The 18,697-nt window shown below is 50.6% G+C and overlaps 1 protein-coding gene across 1 annotated transcript in view; it reads right to left on the bottom strand.

Moving 5' to 3' along the window:
• The window catches only part of LOC137432828 (uncharacterized), a 55,307-nt gene extending 38,298 nt beyond the window's left edge, over positions 1-17,009 (bottom strand). Inside the window, exons 1-3 of the mRNA XM_068125068.2 lie at positions 16,754-17,009; positions 13,538-13,801; positions 13,395-13,458 (exon numbers count right to left, since the gene is read on the bottom strand). Of these exons, the coding sequence (XP_067981169.2) occupies positions 13,395-13,458; positions 13,538-13,665 (192 nt within the window). The 5' untranslated portion in view covers positions 13,666-13,801; positions 16,754-17,009. The remainder of the gene's footprint in view (positions 1-13,394; positions 13,459-13,537; positions 13,802-16,753) is intronic.
• Between the last annotated feature and the right edge of the window lie 1,688 nt (positions 17,010-18,697).

Genomic DNA, 18,697 nt, shown 5'->3' with positions numbered 1-18,697 from the left:
GCAGCATTCCTTGCTGCACCTTGCTACATCTGTTCAGCATCCCTGCTGCACTTTGTTACATCTGTGCAGCCGAACTGCACAGCACTTTGCTGCCATATCCTTGTGTTGCAACTTTGCTGCACATGTGCAGCACTTTTCTGCCACAAACACTTTGCTGCACATTACACACACTTATGGACCACAAGTCTTGTGGCCTTGCACCTCTGCTGTGCAGCACCTTGCTGCAAATTCACCTTGCATCGTCGGACCACTTGTTTTGAGTGGCATGAATGTCACGCAGTCGGACCACATAGGGTTGGCCCTGCCTGGCAGAAACAATAAAATGAAGCATTTTGTTGTGCATTTTTATTATGGTGTGCTAAGGATGAGAAGATTTGTAAGTTTAGTGAGCCCTGAAGAGCAGGAATGGCCTGTATGCCGGTCCGGGGGCTGGCCGGTTTGATATATGCACACAGAAGAAGCAAGAAGCAAGATGCAAGAAGCAAGCAGCAAATGTGATGATTTGGGGTGTTTTTGTATATTTTGCTGTGCTTTCACTCCCCTCCAATCTTCTTTTCAAAAAGGACAGGTCCTGGGTCGTAGAATTGTAAATAAGGTTAAGTTTTTTTGTGCTTGTTTATAAAATGCTGCCCACCGGCTATATGTTTAGTTTGGCAAATTCCGGATTCGGTTAATTGTGGGCGTGATTCTGTTAGAGTAGCTACTCAACGCAATAGGGGGGACATATTTAGTGTTTTAAAACTGTCGCACCCACGGGTTAGAGTCAATGTTAGAGGGAACCACATCTATATGTCACATGTAAAAGTAAAAGTAATTTTCCAGATCATTCTCAAAACCGGTCGTTCCAATTTTGTTAGGTTCGACTCGGGGACGAGTCTGACGAGGGAGAGGGGTAGTGTTGCGGTTTTGAGTTTTGTACAATAAAGGTTAAATTTCCCCCTCATAGTTTAGTCACACAACAACATGTAGCCTCGCGATAGTTCAGTTATTTCATAGTATTTGTGAGCATAGTCCTTTTCCTGTGTTAGTCTTGCATTGATTAGAATAATGAGAATAGGTCCTTTCATTGCCTCCATTGCCTTGTGCCTCTTATGCCTCTTTATGCTGCCTTTGGCTTTTTGGCGCGAATTAACACGAGGCAGCAGGCCTAGCAGGTCGGGTAGGGACCGAATGAGGATGGCAAAGAAGTTGACAAAGCCACCAATCAGGGCTGAAGGGGAGTGGCTGCGGCAATGCGTCACAGGGCGTGGTTGGAACGTTCGAGAGGGCTCAAGGCGTGTCCATATAACCCGTTGCGCAAAGCCCCCACCAGGAGTTGAGGAGAGGCAGTTCAGGGAGTTGAGTGCGGTGAGTTCAGTGAGTTATGAGCTATTGGAGAGGCGTGTATTGATGAGAGTTACCAGATCGGAGAAAGATGCGCATGAACCAAGTATAAGCGCTCGTATAAAGTGACGCTCGGTTGAGCTTGAGGGTGAGCCTCTATTGCATTGGGTTACGTGAGTGATAGCGCGCTGGTAACTCGACGTGCTGTGGGAAGCCGCCGAGAGACGCGTACATTTCTCTCCTGCCTCATCTGCTGCCTTTGTTCGGGAGACGCGCTGCGAGGATCCTTTTCCACCGCCTGCTTGCCATCTTCGCGGGACGTGCTGGGACCGTGGAGAGGCCGCCGTTCCTGGACGACCAAGGCAGCGCATGGACACCATTCTACCTGCAATTCCCCTGTGTGAGTGTGATCGGGGCCGTGTCTGGGTATAAGAATAAGACTGATTAAGTTCTGCTCTGTGTCTGCTTTCTACCGACTTGTACATAAGTGTAAATAATAATTAAATTGTGTTATTCCTTTTATTCGACCATCTTGTGTTTTCCATCATTGACTAAGCATGGTACGAATAGAACCGCTCTAATCGGGTTCCAATATTAACGAAAACTGCACGGACCACGTGGCACGCAATCCGCTCGGTGTACTCAATTTACACATGGCTCGTGCGAGGCTTGGTTCCCCGCTTCCGGGGCGGCGCAGGTATTTAGGTACGTGCGAGACATGGTCCCGAAACCCTACCTTGCGTTTGCCCGGAAGAGGCGTTTCAAGTCTCGGTTACGCCGGCCCAGAAAGAACAAGGGGCTTAATCCCCCCTTGGTAAGAGTAGGAAGGGCGGCAGAAAACCATAACAATATAAACACCCCTTTTGAAGAGAAATAATGGCTTACCTTTGTGAAAGGCTTTATCCCAGATCAGCTCAACATCACTTCGCAGGGGTGTGAGCTGCCATTTTGTTTCGGCCTAGTCAAACGAGCCTTGCCTTGGAAACACAATCTACTCTCACATACACTACCAGTCAAAAGTTTTAGAACACCTCAATTTTTCCAGTTTTTATTGAAATTAACGCAGTTTAATGTCCAGTGAATAACCTGAAACCGTACAAAGGTCGGTAGTAAACTTCGAGGTTAAAAACAAAAGTTTAGGTTAGCAAAAACGGAAAAATAATGTAAATTTCACAGTTATATTGTAAAAAAAAGGCCTTGTTCAGGGAACAAGTAATGGGTTAATAACTTACAACTGTTCTGCAGCAATGTAAGTAAATTAAGCCTTTAAAGTTGATGCAAACAATTCCTACAGGTGTACCAACCTCTGCTGATTACTTGATTACAAACCCCCTGTCTGTATAAAAGCAGTATTGGAACAGACTGTTATTACACTCTCTGAAGCATTATTTGGACAATAATGAACTGCAGGAAGTAGTATATTGGAAACTGGAGGACACTCTGACAGGAAGAGGTCTAGCAGACCCAAAGCCACAACAGAATCAGAAGACAAGTTTCTGAGAGTCAACAGCTTGCGTGATAGGCGGCTCACAGGACAACAGCCTCAAGCACAGCTTAACACTGGTCGAAGTAAGCAAGTCTCAGTTTCAACTGTGAAGAGAAGACTTCGAGCTGGATTTGACAGGTCGAGTGGCAGTAAGAAAGCCATTGCTAAGATGCAAAATAAGAAAAAGAAGCTTGCCTGGGCCATGAAGCACCGCCATTGGACTACTGAAGACTGGAAGAGGTCTTATGGACCCATTAATCAAAATTTGAAATGTTTGGTTCATCACGCAGGGTTTTTGTACGCTGTGAAGGAGGCGAAAGGATGGTTCCTCAGTGAGTGACACCAACTGTCAAACATTCAGGAGGAAGCATGATGGTCTGGGGCTCTTTTGCTGGATCCAGAGTCAGCGACTTGCACAGAGTGACTGGCACCCTGAACCAAATGGGCTACCACAACATTTTGCAGCGCCATGCAATACCCTCTGGTATACGCCTCGTTGGTCAAGGGTTCATCCTAGAGCAAGATAATGACCCTAAACACACCTCCAGGCTACGTCAAAACTACCTTCAAGGAAAAGAACAAGACGGTAGGCTTCAAATCATGGAATGGCCAGCACAGTCTCCAGACTTAAACCCCATGGAGCTGGTTTGGGATGAACTGGACAGAAGGGTGAAAGCAAAGCAACCTACAAGTGCAACACATTTGTGGGAACTTCTGCAACAGTGTTGAGAAGAACTTCCCGAACAATATTTGATTTCCATTGTAGAAAGAATGCCACGAGTGTGTTCGGCGGTTATATCTGCAAAAGGTGGCTCCTTTGCTGAGTCAAAAATTTAAATTACATTTTGTTAAACAAAACGATTCTATGATTTTTTTTTTTTTTATCTCCAATTGTTTATTTGTTCAATGCTTAATTTCAGAGTACAATGAGACATTAAACTGCGTAAATTTCAATAAAAACTGGAAAAATTGAGGTGTTCTTAAACTTTTGACCGGTAGTGTATATATTAAAGTATATATTGTGGCGGACACAAAGGACAAGAATTCAGCGCACCAGCAGGTGGCGCGAACGTCCAGGCGGGGAACTGTAAGGCATGCCCCGCCTATCGACCGATCGGCCACGCCCGGGGACTAGGCGTGGCCTCGGGATATATATGCGGGCTCTAAGCTTGAGCCCGCCCAGTGCTGAAGTACGAGCTTTGAATAAAGACGTTTTGATATAACAACGCGTTGTGGCCTACCTCCCTGGCAATCGAGTCGTGTGTGCGCAGCACCACACTGGTGACCCCGATTGGTTCAACCGTTGCTGACCACCGAACGTGCCATGGCCACCAACGCCGTCGCAGTTAAACTCCCGGAGTTTTGGGAAGCGCAAGCCGACGTTTGGTTCGTGCAGGCCGAAGCTCAGTTTCAGCTCCGAGGCATAACGGCGGACGAGACCCGGTACTACCATGTGGTCACCGCCCTCGGGCCCGGCACTGCCGCCCGAGTCGTGTCCATCCTTCGGCCCCCGCCGGGCGACAACAAGTACGAGGCGCTCAAACGTCTCCTGCTCGCCACGTTCGGGCTCACGGAGATCGAACGGGCCGCCGCCTCCTGGACCTTCCCGAACTCGGCGACACACGACCATCCGTCCGGATGGATTTTATGCTGTCGCTGCTTGGTGACCAGCCCCCGGATTTCTTATTCCGGGCGCTTTTCCTACGCCAGCTACCTGCACAGGTACGCCTCGCGCTGGCTGGTTCCAAAATAAAGGAACCCCGCGCCCTGGCCGTAGAGGCCGACAAGTTTTTCGCGGCCTGCGAAACGCGGTCAATTTACGGTGCTGCCGTAGTGGATCCCGGGGCAGAGGCTACAGCGCCCCCGGCTTCCCTCGTGGCCGTTGCTGCGCCCCGCCCACGACCGCCACCGCCAACACCACGGCCGCCGCCGCCGCAAACCTGGTGCTACTACCACACCAGGTTCGGCCGCAAGGCTAAAACGTGTCGCCCGCCGTGCTCTTTTGACAGGTCGGGAAACGACCGGGCCGGCGCTCATTAGCGGCCCTGAGCGTCGGCCATTCCGGCAGCCTCCTGTTCATCACGGACACCTTGTCCGGGCGCCGTTTTCTTTGCGACACAGGAGCGCAGGTGAGCGTCCTCCCCGCCTCCACGTCCGACAAGCAAACCGCGGGCCGGGGCCCCGCTTTGCTTGCCGCCAACGTTACACCCATCCGCACGTTCGGGAAGCATTGCCTCTCACTGCGGTTCGGAGGGCAACGCTTTCAATGGTCGTTCGTGACCGCCAGCGTGCCAATGGCACTGCTCGGTGCGGACTTCCTATGTGCGAATGGGCTGTTGGTCGACGTGAAGCGCAGACGGCTCGTCCAGGCCGAAACCTTCAGCTCGGTCGCTTGTTCGCTGAGCGGCTCACTGAGCGGCTCACCGAGCGACTTGCCAAGCGGCTTGCTGGAAGGTTCCGTCCCGGCGAGTTTAGCTTGCAAGCTTCTGGCAGCGGACGACTTTACCCGCCTCCTCGCCAGTTTCCCGGCCCTCACGCGGCCCACCTTCTCAGCGGTGAGCGTTAAACACGGGGTGGAGCACCATATCCCCACGGTCGGGCCACCGGTCTATGCCCGGGCACGCCGACTCGAACCCACGAAGCTCGCGGTGGCGAAAGCGGTGTTCGCCACGCTGGAGCGGCTGGGGATCGTACGGCGCTCCAACAGCGCTTGGGCTTCTCCTCTGCACATTGTGCCGAAGCCCGGCGGAGGATGGCGGCCATGCGGGGACTACCGCCGGCTCAATGATGCCACCACCCCGGACCGCTACCCGGTCCCGCATATCCAGGACTTTTCCGCCCGGTTGGCAAACACGACCGTGTTTTCCAAGGTGGACCTCATCCGGGGCTACCACCAGGTCCCCGTCAAACCGGACGATGTCCCGAAGATGGCCGTCATCACCCCTTTCGGCCTCTTCGAGTTCCTGAGGATGCCTTTCGGGTTGAAGAATGCGGCCCAGGCGTTCCAACGGCTTATGGACAGCGTCTTGCGCGACTTACCTTTCCTCTTTGTCTATCTGGACGACATCCTAGTCGCGAGCGAGTCCCAGGAGGAGCACCTGCTCCACCTCCGCACGCTTTTCGAACGCCTGGGCCAGCATGGCCTATTCATCAACCCCGCCAAGTGCCGTTTCGGCGTTGCCACCATCGACTTCTTGGGGCACCGCATCACCAGGCACGGGGCCGTCCCTTTACCGGCCAAGGTGGAGGCGGTCAGGGATTTCCCACGGCCCCGCACGATCAAGGGGCTCCAGGAGTTCCTGGGCACGGTAAATTTTTACCACCGCTTCGTGCCCCACGTCGCCCAGCTCCTCCGCCCCTTGCACGAGGCCCTCCGGGGCAAGCCGGGCAAAGGTGACATCGCCTGGTCGGAGCCGATGGCCGCGGCGTTTGCGGGCGCAAAGCTGGCCCTGGCCGACGCCACCATGCTGGCGCACCCGGCGCCCGATGCACCGATCGCCCTCACCACCGACGCGGTGGGCGCGGTGCACAAGCAGTGGGTGCGTGGTGCTTGGCAACCGCTGGCGTTTTTTAGCCGGCAGCTTCACCCGCACGAACGCCGCTATAGCACCTTCGACCGCGAGCTGCTCAGGCTCCACCTGGCGGTCCGACACTTCCACCATCTGCTGGAGGGCTGCCCGTTCACGGCTTTCGTCGACCACAAGCCCCTTGTGTTCGCGATGGCCAAAGTCGCCGAGCCATGGTCAGCACGGCAGCAGCGTCACCTCTCTGCCGTGTCCGAGTACACGACGGACATCCGCCACTTGGCAGGTAAAGACAACCCGGTGGCAGATTGCCTTTCCCGGTCCGTCGTGCACGCGGTCTACCTCGGGGTCGACTATACCCGGATGGCGAAGGACCAGACCGCCGACTCCGGCGTCCAGGCCTTGCGGACCGCCGTCACAGGCCTCCGCGTCACCGAGGTGCCGTTCGACGCCGCGGGCGCGGCCCTCCTATGCGACGTGTCCCTCGGCCGGCCTCGCCCCATCGTGCCCGCTGGCTGGCGGCGCCCAGTTTTCGACGCCATCCATGGCCTGTCCCACCCGGGCACGAAGGCATCCCAGAAGCTCGTCGCGGCGAAGTTCGTCTGGCATGGCCTCCGGAAGGACGTCCGCGACTGGGCCAGGACGTGCCTTGCGTGCCAAGGTCCACCGCCACACCCAGGCCCCGTTGGCCCCGTTTGCGGTGCCCGAGCGTCGGTTCGACCACGTGCACGTCGACTTGGTGGGACCTCTGCCCCCCTCGTGGGGGTTCACCCACCTCCTCACCATGGTGGACCGCACCACACCGTGGCCGGAGGCCATCCCATTGGCGGCGACGTCTGCAGCTGATGTGGCGCAAGCCTTCATCGCCACTTGGGTTGCCCGGTTCGGTGCCCCCTCGGACATCTCGTCCGACCGTGGCCCCCAGTTCACCTCGGAGCTCTGGGCCGCGGTGGCGCAAGGGCTCGGGGTGAAACTACACCGCACCACGGCCTACCACCCCCAGGCCAATGGCCTGTGCGAGCGCTTTCATCGCTCAATGAAGGCCGCGCTCCAGGCCAGACTCCGTGACGGCGGCTGGGTCGACAGACTCCCCTGGGTCCTGCTGGGCCTCAGGACGGCGCCCAAGGACGACCTGCGCGCGTCCTCGATGGAGCTGGTCTTCGGGCAACCACTGCGGGTAGCGGGTGAATTTATCCCCGACTCCACGGCTCCTTGGTCCGCGGCGCAACAGCGCTCCGCCCTTCAGGAGACCGCCCGGAGGTTCGCCCCGGTGCCGACGGCACACCATGGTTGCCCGCCTTCCCACGTCGCCCCGGAGCTTCGCATGGCGAAGTACGTCTTCGTCCGGCATGACGCCCACCGGGCACCGCTACGGCCCCCGTACGACGGGCCCTTCCGAGTGCTGGAGACCGGGGACAAGTATTTCACCATCGACATCGGCGGTGCCCCGGATCGCATCTCCATGGACCGCCTCAAGCCGGCCCACCTCGATCCGGACCACCCGCCGCAAGCAACTCTGCCTCCGCGTCGAGGCCGCCCCCCGGCGGTCGGACCCCCGGCACCCCCCAGCACCGCCACCCCTCAGCCCGGCACCCATCGCCAGGGGGCGTTTAGGCCGGGTCATCCGGCTTCCCCGCAAACTCACCCTTCAGGTGCGCGGGAATTCTGGGGGGGGGGCGCGTGTGGCAGACACAAGGGACAATAATTCAGCGCACCAGCAGGTGGCGCGAACGTCCAGGCGGGGAACTGTAAGGCATGCCCCGCCTATCGACCGATCGGCCACGCCCGGGGACTAGGCGTGGCCTCGGGATATATATGCGGGCTCTAAGCTCGAGCCCGCCCAGTGCTGAAGTACGAGCTTTGAATAAAGACGTTTTGATATACCAACGCGTTGTGGCCTACCTCTCTGGCAATCGAGTCGTGTGTGCGCAGCACCACAATATAATCAAAATCTCTTTTCGGGTTTGAAGATCGGATCTCAAGGACTAAATAAGTGCCGAAATCTGGAGTGAAATCTGAATATTTTAAGATATCAGCGATTCTTATAACTAAGTGGATATATTTATGTATTTAAGAAAGTTTGTCACCCCCCTTCTGCTCTGACATCTTAATTCTTACACCCATATGATACGGTGTCACTCTATTGGGAGGCGCGATACTTGTAGGAAACCCGAAGATTTGAATCATCTGTTTTTAAAATTCACTCTATATGACGGACCCAGATTGTATATATATTACAAAGCATTAAATAAGTGAGGATTGACAGGTCGGATCTGCCGAACATTTTTGGCCACTTAAACCAGAAGCAATCAGCTTGCTATCACTTTCCAGCCAGCCATTCCTTATCATCCATTTTGTTGGAGTGCTACCATGAGTGCGTAAGCCACTTGGCGAGCACTCTTCAAACTTATTGGTAACAGAACACCACTGCTCCCTCTCTCCATCCTCTTGCTCCCTGCTCATACCTATTCCTACTCTCCGCTCGGCGCTCACCCCTCCTCCTGATCCCTGCTAACCCCTCATCCTGCTCCTTTCTCACCCCTCCTCCTGATCCCCACTCAGCCCTCCTCCTGCTCCCCTCTCAGTCCTCCTCCTGTTACCCGCTCACTCCTCCTGCTCCACGCTCACCCCTCCTCCTAATCCCTACTCACGCCTCCTCCTGATCCCCGCTACCCCTCATCCTGCTCCCTTCTCACCCCTCCTCCTGCTCCCCACTAACCCCTCCTCCTGATCCCCACTCACCCCTCCTCCTGCTCCACGCTCACCCCTCCTCCTAATCCCCACTCACTCCTCCTGATCCCCGCTAACTCCTCATCCTGCTCCACACTCACCCCTCCTCATAATCCCCGCTCACCCCTCTTCATGCTACCCGCTCACTCCTCCTGCTCCCCGCTCACCATTGGTGTAGTGCCAAATTTAGAGGTGCTGGAGCTCTGCAAACATGTATCAGCCGTGACGTCATCGCCAGATCTACCATCACATCAAGTTTTAACACGTTCCCCTAAGGCCTAAAATGAGTGTTAAATGAAATATGCACATTTTACCATGATAAACAAAAACATAACACTCACACCCACTTAATCTCACAATTGAGAAGCCCCTTAGAAAAGGGCAGGTCGAAGTAGTCCCTATCCACCATTTTCCGACAAAACGATGTAGTTTAAGACATGAAGAGAAAATTATTATTTTCTATTTAGTACCATGCGGTATAATGAATAATGTAGTATTTAGCATCGTTGGTGATGCATTATCAATTTTCGCACACACTTTACACCCAAGTTTTTCATCTTTGCAGTCTTTCCAAGGATATGTCTCCTTTTTCCTCTTCCACATTTCCTCTGTTCACACATCCGCACAGGGATACACACCTGTTCTGTTGCTGTATCAACCCCAATTTCAGTGCCACACTCACTGTGTGCTTGATGTTGAACTTGAAGCTGCTGCAACACTGCAAATCTTCTCATCTCCATTGTCAGTCCGCTTGTTAATATGAGAAAGTGGTGTACTTTCTTTAAGAAAGAATGATGTTATATGTTTTTGTTTCGCACCGACACAAAACTGCCTTCATCAATGGATTCCTCAATTTTACAAATGCAGTGCATGGTGGGACATCTTATGCAATATTGAATGTCTATTTTTGTTCTGAAAAACAATTATTTCAATGCAAGAATTAAAATGGAAATTAAAATGGAATTAACCAGAGATAAAAATTAGTTTGGTTATAATGAACAAAAAGTTTGTTATTAACATAACATGTACATATGTAACATAAACAACCAAAAATGAATAATAAAATATACCCATCAAGTTTGGAAATCTTGTCGAATACATCATCAGTGACGACACACATACCCCTGCAGGCCGCCATGTTTTCCCGGAAACTAATTGCATTGTGCGTCGATTTGGCAAAATAAAAGTAAAAACAATTTTCATTAACTATATCTTTTGTAGACTAGAATCCAATAAATACAGCTAGGATAACAAACGGGAGATAAAAATTAGTTTGCGTTTAACGCACACATGAGCTGATTGATACTGCAACAAAATGAAGAAGAAGAACTACCAAACTTTGAGTCTATTCGGCAAAATAAAAGTAACTAGAACAATGCGACTGTGTCGCCAATATGCCTCCGCAAAGTCCCACAACGGGTAGATGCCCTCTTTCACAGTCCTAAAAATAAACAAGTTTGATTTAAATCCCTTCAGCTGTTTTCAAGTATCACATTTTCACCAGCCATGACAGGTTTCACATCGATCGGTGAAGCAGTTTCAGAGACGTTTTTAAATATCAGCTTTCAAGCTAATATGGCTGCCACACCACGTGACATATGACCTTAAAAATGTACACTCTGCATATGTATGGGTAGAGGATCACGTTTGTGAAGTTTCGTGTTGATCGGATAAGGTTCGTTATTCTATCCAAGATGGCTGCCAAATCACGTGACCTATGATGTCATAAATTTAATATTTCAATACAAATGGTTCATAGATCATGTGCATGCAATTTCAGATTTTTAGGATAAGGAATTCCATTGAAGCATTTTTGGTTGGTATACCACTTCACCTATGATGTCATCATTATCATGCTTTTGTTCCCCCATTGGGAGTACTTGACAATGTGCCAAGTTTCAAAAAATTTCAATTCAGCGGTTTCCCTAGAAATATTTTTTTCATTATTGGCTTTTAATCCAAGATGGCTGCCATACCATGTGACCTATGACATCATATTTATCATAAAACATTTTGCATGTGTGTCACTCCTACCCTGAAAGTGTAGTCTCAATCGGACATGTGGTTGCTGAGAAAAACTATGTTTAGCCCGGACATGTGTACGGATGGACGGACGGACCGACGGACGGACGGACCGACGGACAAACCGAAAACATAATGCCCCGGCGACTTCGTCGGCGGAGGCATAAAAAGAATTTCCATTTACTTTATCTTTTGTAGACTCGAATCCAATAAATACAGCTAGGATAACAAACCGGAGATAAAAATTAGTTTGCGTTTAACGCACACACGAGCTGATACCGGAAACTATTTGGGGATGACCTCCATGTGGTGATGTGTGACGTCCGTGTGGTGATATGTGACGTCCATGTGGTGATGTGTGACGTCCATGTGGTGATGTGTGACGTCCATGTGGTGATGTGTGACGTCCATGTGGTGATATGTGACGTCCATGTGGTGATGTGTGACGTCCATGTGGTGATGTGTGACGTCCATGTAGTGATGTGTGACGTCCATGTGGTGATGTGTGACCTCCATGTGGTGATGTGTGACCTCCATGTGGTGATGTGTGACGTCCATGTGGTGATGTGTGACGTCCATGTGGTGATGTGTGACGTCCATGTGGTGATGTGTGACGTCCATGTGGTGATGTGTGACGTCCATGTGGTGATGTGTGACGTCCATGTGGTGATGTGTGACGTCCATGTGGTGATGTGTGACGTCCATGTAGTGATGTGTGACGTCCATGTGGTGATGTGTGACGTCCACGTGGTGATGTGTGACGTGGTGATGTGTGACGTCTATGTGGTGATGTGTGACGTCCATGTGGTGATGTGTGACGTCCATGTGGTGATGTGTGACGTCCATGTGGGGATGTGTGACGTCCATGTGGTGATGTGTGACGTCCATGTGGTGATGTGTGACGTCCACGTGGTGATGTGTGACGTCCACGTGGTGATGTGTGACGCCCACGTGGTGATGTGTGACGTCCACGTGGTGATGTGTAACGTCCATGTGGTGATGTGTGACGTCCATGTGGTGATCTGTGACGTCCATGTGGTGATGTATGACGTCCATGTGGTGATGTGTGATGGTCATGTGGTAATGTGTGACGTCCATGTGGTGATGTGTGACGTCCATGTGGTGATGTGTGACGTCCATGTGAGGCATATCTGTACATACTTTTCAGTTATTTCGTTTTTCTCCGGTTCTTCGTTCGTTTCTAGTAAACTTATAATACTTTTTATTGTATAAATATATACAGTCCATCCTTTTCTTTTTTTAAAGACCAACGCGATACGCACGCTACAAATGCTAAGTTTATACTCCCCTAACAAGGGACTAACAGGTTTTTTTTAAACTGATGTGGAGCTAAGCTTCATCTCTGATAGATTGACGTGCCGGAACGGCGCTCCGGTGCCCTTCGGTTGCACTACTTCCCTGCCGCTCATCCCTTCACCTGCCCCCCCCCCCCTCACTCACCTCCTGCTCCCCGCTCACTCCTCCTGCTCACCCCTCCTTCTGCTCCCATCTCTCCACCACTCCCCTCCTTTCCCTCCCCCCTCTCGTAATATTCCCATCAGCGAATTGATCCTGCGTTGCCTGGAAACGCCGGGTACCTTTGCTAGTGTGTAATAATTGTCAACCACACATACCTCCCTCACAGTATTCCCTCATCATAAATCCGCATGAACCAAACTGCCTTCCCTCACATCTCTCTACGTCTCACCATCTCCTCATCACAAGCCATGAGAGGGTAGTCGTTAGTGAATGCATAGTGGATTAGGAGTAAATTATAAATTTGGGAGTCCCGTCTGACCCCACAAGGTGGGATAATAATCGCCGTTAAAGAAGAAGAAAAAATTATAAATTCGACTAGCTGGTTGCATCATTACTAAGGCTGGCCTGTGGCGCTGATGCAGTGCTCCTGCACGTCAGCACTGGAATTGAGAATTTTGGTCATGGGACCTGTGGCAATCACCTACTCTTCGTCGAAAGGCATGATGGGATCTTGCGAGCACCACCTAATGCCAGCAAACGGGACACCTGGCTTTACTCCGTCCGGATGGGGAGGAGCTATGGGGAGAAGGGTGGGGGCGGGGCTAAGGTGGAGAAGATGAGCAGACCTGGTTGAAAATTCCTAAACGAATGCGTACGTAATAAATAGATGATTTGCAAATGTTAAACATAAATACATCTCAGATACGCAGATACGTTAATAATAACACTTTGCCGTGAATTCATGTCCAATATGGTGTGAATGTGAATGACGGACATGACATGTATAAAACCAGCAAAATAAAATGGCGGAATACAAGTCCGAACTATACCTGCTGAGAGCAAATGGGGTTTTCATCCTGTCGTTCCTCTGCAGTCGCCGTATCACGTACGTCCCTGTAACGGGTTTACGCATCAAGGCCACACGTCACGACCAAATCCCTTTTAACTCTCATTTAACGGGTTCCGAACTCACCCTGTGGTAACTTTCATCGCCTCATCGGAATCCCTGCACCGTTTGTGGGTATTCATCTCAGCACCCCGGACGGCCATTCTCCCCGACTCACCCTCCTTTGCGGTCCTGCCTCGAATTCTCCGCGACATGTCTTAAGGTGTTTTCTCCGTTTCTTGACTTGCTGATTTACCTCACGCGATACGGCGAATCCTCTCACGTTTTTCGCAACATGCAGTCCTCGCGCGCGCTCTGCAACTAACGGGAAAGCGCGGGAAAAGGAATACACTGCACACGCCGCGTGAGGTAAATCGGCGACATGATGTTGTTGTTTATTGGCAAATGTTTGTATAAAATGCTTGCTTTATTAGGTACAAAACCCTTTTATTAATCACACGTGTTTTTATCGCATTACGGTACCTCAGGAAAATAAGCAACAAGCGAGAAATCGTCAATCAATGTCGGCCTCAGACGCTCTTCGGTCCGACAAGTACAAGGAATAATCCTTCCTGTCTGCCCTAGCTTGCACCTTGCTCTAATTCACGGACCGGTGTTTGTTCGTGCGAGTATGGTTGTCGTGCTGTTCCTCCTAGACCCAGGCTCCCCTACCCATCATCGTTATCCACATCCCTTGTTTGTCTGTCTCCATCTATTTTCGTTGTCGGCCCTGCTGTTGGGATTTCACCCCTTCTCTTTCTGCTTTTCCTGTTGTGATGTTCTGTCCTGATCGTTTTCTTTAAATTTCCTTTTTCTTCAAATGACCCCCTCTAAAAGCATATAGATCCTTCAGAACCCTTAAGACCTTTATGACACTACTGACTCTTTAGAATCCTTAGACCCCTGTAGATCCTATAGAACCCATTTGACCATTTAGAACCCCAAGACGCTCCACACCCGGGCACCCCTTTTATTTTTAAGACCCTATAGACCCTGTTTTCGACCTCTAGACCTTTAGACCTTTACATACCTTAAGTCCCTTGACTCCCTTTAGGCCCCTTATACCTTAACACTCTTTAGACACCTTGCACCATTCAGACCCTTGAGACATGTTCGACAGCTTTAGATCCCTTTAGACTGGTTGGACCCATGACCATTTAGAGCTTTAGACCTTTATACCACATCGACCTTTTTAGACCCTTTAAATGCCTTTAGACCCTGAGACATTTACTTCCTTTAGATATTAGAACCTTTCAACCCCTTAGACACAAACTACTCTTAGACCCTTTCTACCATGGAGAAGCTTTTACATTCAGACCAAACAAACATCTAGAGTCGTCTTGCAAAACAAAGCAGATACTTTTTTCAGCAAGAAATGTGCAAACTCGACCCACCCAGGGGGTGGATACTCTGCTAGTCATTCATAATTGACATCAATGATGTATTGGCTTATTAGACATACTAGCGTGACTCGGCGCGCTCCGCGCGCCTCACCACACGTCGTTTCAGAGGGTTAGGCATCTTTGACCATTTCGGTGTCTTTTGGGTCTTCGTGGTGTTTTGGGTCTTCAGGACCATTTGGGTCTTCAGGGTCTTTTGGATCCTTTGGGCCTTTAAGGGTGTTTTGGTTATTTGGGGTGTTTTGGGTCTTTGGGGTCTTTTGGGTCTTCGGTGTCTTCAGGGGCTTTTGGGTCTTAAGAGTCTTTTGTTTCCTCTGGGTCTTTAAGGGACTGTGGGGTATTTTGGTTATTTGGGGGTATTTAAGGGTCTTTTGTGTCTAAAGGGTCTTTAAGGGTCTCTGGGATCTTCAGGGTGTTTTGGGTCTTCAGGGTGTTTTGGGTCTTCAGGGTCTTCTGGGTCGTTTGGGTCTTCTGGGTGTTTTGGGTTTTCGGGGTGTTTTGGGTTTTCGGGGTCTTTTGAATCCTCAGGGCCTTTAAGGGTATTTGGGGTGTTTTTGGTCTTCGGGGTCATTTGGGTCTTCAGGTTCTTTTTGAGCCTCAGGGCCTTCAAGGGTATTTTGGGTCTTCAGGGTATTTGGGTCTTCAGGGTCTTTTGGGTCTTTAAGGGTATTTTGTGTCTTCAGGGGTCTTGGTGGTCTTAAGGGTCCTGGGGGATTTAAAGGACCGTCAAATGTCTGAGGGGTCTCAGCAGTCTCAACGTAATTAAGAGTTCACGGACTGTGTTTTGGGTGTTAATTTTTTTGAAGAAGAAGAAGACGTTTTGGTCGCATATAAACAAACAAACAAACAAACCTAACCACATACGTTTGCTCTATTATAATAAGACTAGTGGGGTCACCCGTGGGAATCCCACGGCATGGACGTGTGTGACATTTAGGCAGCTTAAGTTTGATGCTGCACATTCAGTTTTACAAACTGGTTACTGGCAATTTATCAGATCCACAAATGATGTAATCTACACAATGTATTTACTTCTGATAACATGTGAATGCATGTGCGTGAACATGGGAAATACAGTTTTAAATGTGTGATTACATCTCATGTAAAATGGACTTCAAGAGCTCAAATCCTCTCCCTCCCCGCCCCCATCCCTCCCACATCACGCACACTGCACCAGGGAGTGGATCACCCTGCAAGGAAGTGGGTGACACACACACACACCTGGGGGAGTAGGTCGCACACACACGCACACACACACACGGGGGAGTGGGTCACACACACACGGGGTGGGGGGGGGGCGGGGTGGGGAGTGGGTCACACACACGGGGGGGGGGGGGACTGGGTCACACACACACACACACACACATGCGCACACACACACACACACACACACACACGGGAGTGGGTCACGCACATCTCGTTTTTTCATTTCTGTTCCTCACAATTCTGTGTCTCTTATTCACACAGACACACACACACACACACACACACACACACACACATACACATGTGTATATATATATATATATATATATATATATATATATATATATTGTTACTGTCCGCGGTTAAGGATGTTATGTTTGCCGAGCGGAGGCACCGCGACCTAACAGTTTCCCCGATTTACCCGATTCCCTGAACGTTGGCCAGATCGCGCCACAGCTATTCAATGAGGGAAAAGACAAAGACGACACGGATGTGAAGACGAGGAAGACGAAGGCAAAAAAAGGTTGGCAATACTACTAAATTTATTTACTATTTACAGGCTCAAAATAACCAAGGAGAAGGAAAGATAAGAAAATAATATACAGAAGGTATTAGAGACACAGTGAAAATTACTAGCTTATCCTATGCAGTCTTAATTTATTCCCAGGGACAAAACAAACAGAACAAACTCACGTACACGAATGGGGAAATTGCAGGCAGGATTGGCTGGAAGGAGGTGTGTGGCTGGAGCTTGATCCCGCACGGGACGTCGGGCTGGACCTCGCCGGCCGCTGATGCCACCGATCCTGTCGTGTGCACGGGATCACGGGTCGGAGCTGCTTGGTGGAGCCAACGCGCTGGTGGGGGGTCTGACGTGACGGGTTCTCTCCTCTCTTGGTCCAACTCTTCCTCTTGGTTCAATCACTCCTCACCACCGACAACTCAACGCAACCACTGACCACCACTGACGACCAACCCAGCTCTTGTCATGGACCTGCCCTTTGTCATGGACCTCTCTTTTGTCATGGACCTCTCTTGTCATGGACCTCTCTACGCAGCTCTGACCAAAACCACACAACTCAGCTCAGCTCTGACGACTCAGCTCTTGTCATGGACCTCACAACTCAGCTCTTTTCTGACGACTCAGCTCTTTTCTGACGACTCAGCTCTTCTCATGGACCTCCTTTGTCATGGACCTCTCTCGTCATGGACCTCTCTCATCATGGACCTCTCTCGTCATGGACCTCTCTCGTCATGGACCTCTCTACGCAGCTCCTCATCACTCTTGCGCCCGCGCTTTTATAACGCCTCCGGCGATTAAGCCGCCGGCCTTCAGGACACGCCCATCGGTGTGCTCACCTCGGCCATGGTTGGTCGCGCGACCCTCTGGCTCCGCCCTTGATGACGACGGGCGGGCACGCCTTTCTTCCCCAACCCGAGCACATGTTCAATGGCGGCTTTGGAGGGGATGTAACTGGAAAATTGAGGCTTGGCCATGACGAAAGGGGAAATGGAGGTTTTTGGGAATGGGAATGAAGGGAATCTATCTTTTTCACTTGGTGCAATGGAGTGTCATTTTAATGGACGACAAAGCCTTAATCTAATACACAGAATAAGGAAATAAACTACTGAACAGGGATATTATAGTGTCCTTCAATGTATGCTTTATGGAATTAACTACCGGAACGCCCTTTGACCTTTACACAACACTGGAGGCAGGAGGGGCCAGAATCAAGCAATGATTATAATAATACACACAATAAAAAAAACACAATCCTCATTTCTGCAACAATATATATATATATATATATTGTTGCGGATATGAGGACTGTATATATATTTTTTTGATTGTGTGCTTTATTATTATTATTATTGTTATTCTGCGCCTCCTGCCTCCGGAGCTGTGTAAAGGTCAAAGGGGCATCCCATAATTAGTCCATAAAGCATCCACACCACAGCCAATCATAGAATACCCCTGTTCAATAGTTATATCTTATTCTGTGTTTTAGGGTAAGGCTGTGTCTCCCATTAATTGAAATACTCCATTGCACCAGTGAAAGAGATAGATTCCCTTCATTCCCATTCCCAAAACCTCCATTCCCCCTTTTCGTCGATTAGAAACTACCTCCGCTCCAATTACCGCCATTGACCACGAGGCAGGGTCGGAGAAGAAAGGCGTGTCTCCACCTCGTCATAGAGGGGAGGAGTGAGCCAGCCCCACTCGACCAACCATGAGCCAGGGGTTTGGCTAGAGAGGGCGGAGGAAGAGCTATCGGGGAGGTTCGAAAAGGTTGAGGGGCGGGGCCTATATAACCCACAGCGCGACGCTCCCCAAGCGGTCGAGCTTTGAAGAAGAAAGAGAGGCGCTGAGAGGAGGGAATGAGCAGGCGTGACCGCAGCTAAAACCCGCAGCGCGACGCTCCCAAAAGAGAAGCTGAGACAAGCTTTGAGAGATGAGCTTTGACCGGCAGACACAAGGGAGCCCAAGCCGTTGAGAAGAGAGAGGGTCCAAGAAGCAGAGCTGAGTTGTGTGGTTTTGGTCGTCAGTGGTTGCGTTGTGGTGGTCAGTGGTTGCGTTGGTTGCGTTGAGTTGTCGGTGGTGAGGAGTGATTGGACCAAGAGAACATCCAAGGAGAGGACA

Source organism: Myxine glutinosa, chromosome 8 (genome assembly GCF_964187855.1).
Source record: "Myxine glutinosa chromosome 8, kmMyxGlut1.1, whole genome shotgun sequence".
Classification (NCBI taxonomy): Eukaryota; Metazoa; Chordata; class Myxini; order Myxiniformes; family Myxinidae; genus Myxine; species Myxine glutinosa.
Note: the sequence above shows the minus strand (reverse complement) of the source record. Positions and strands in the feature narration are given on the sequence as shown.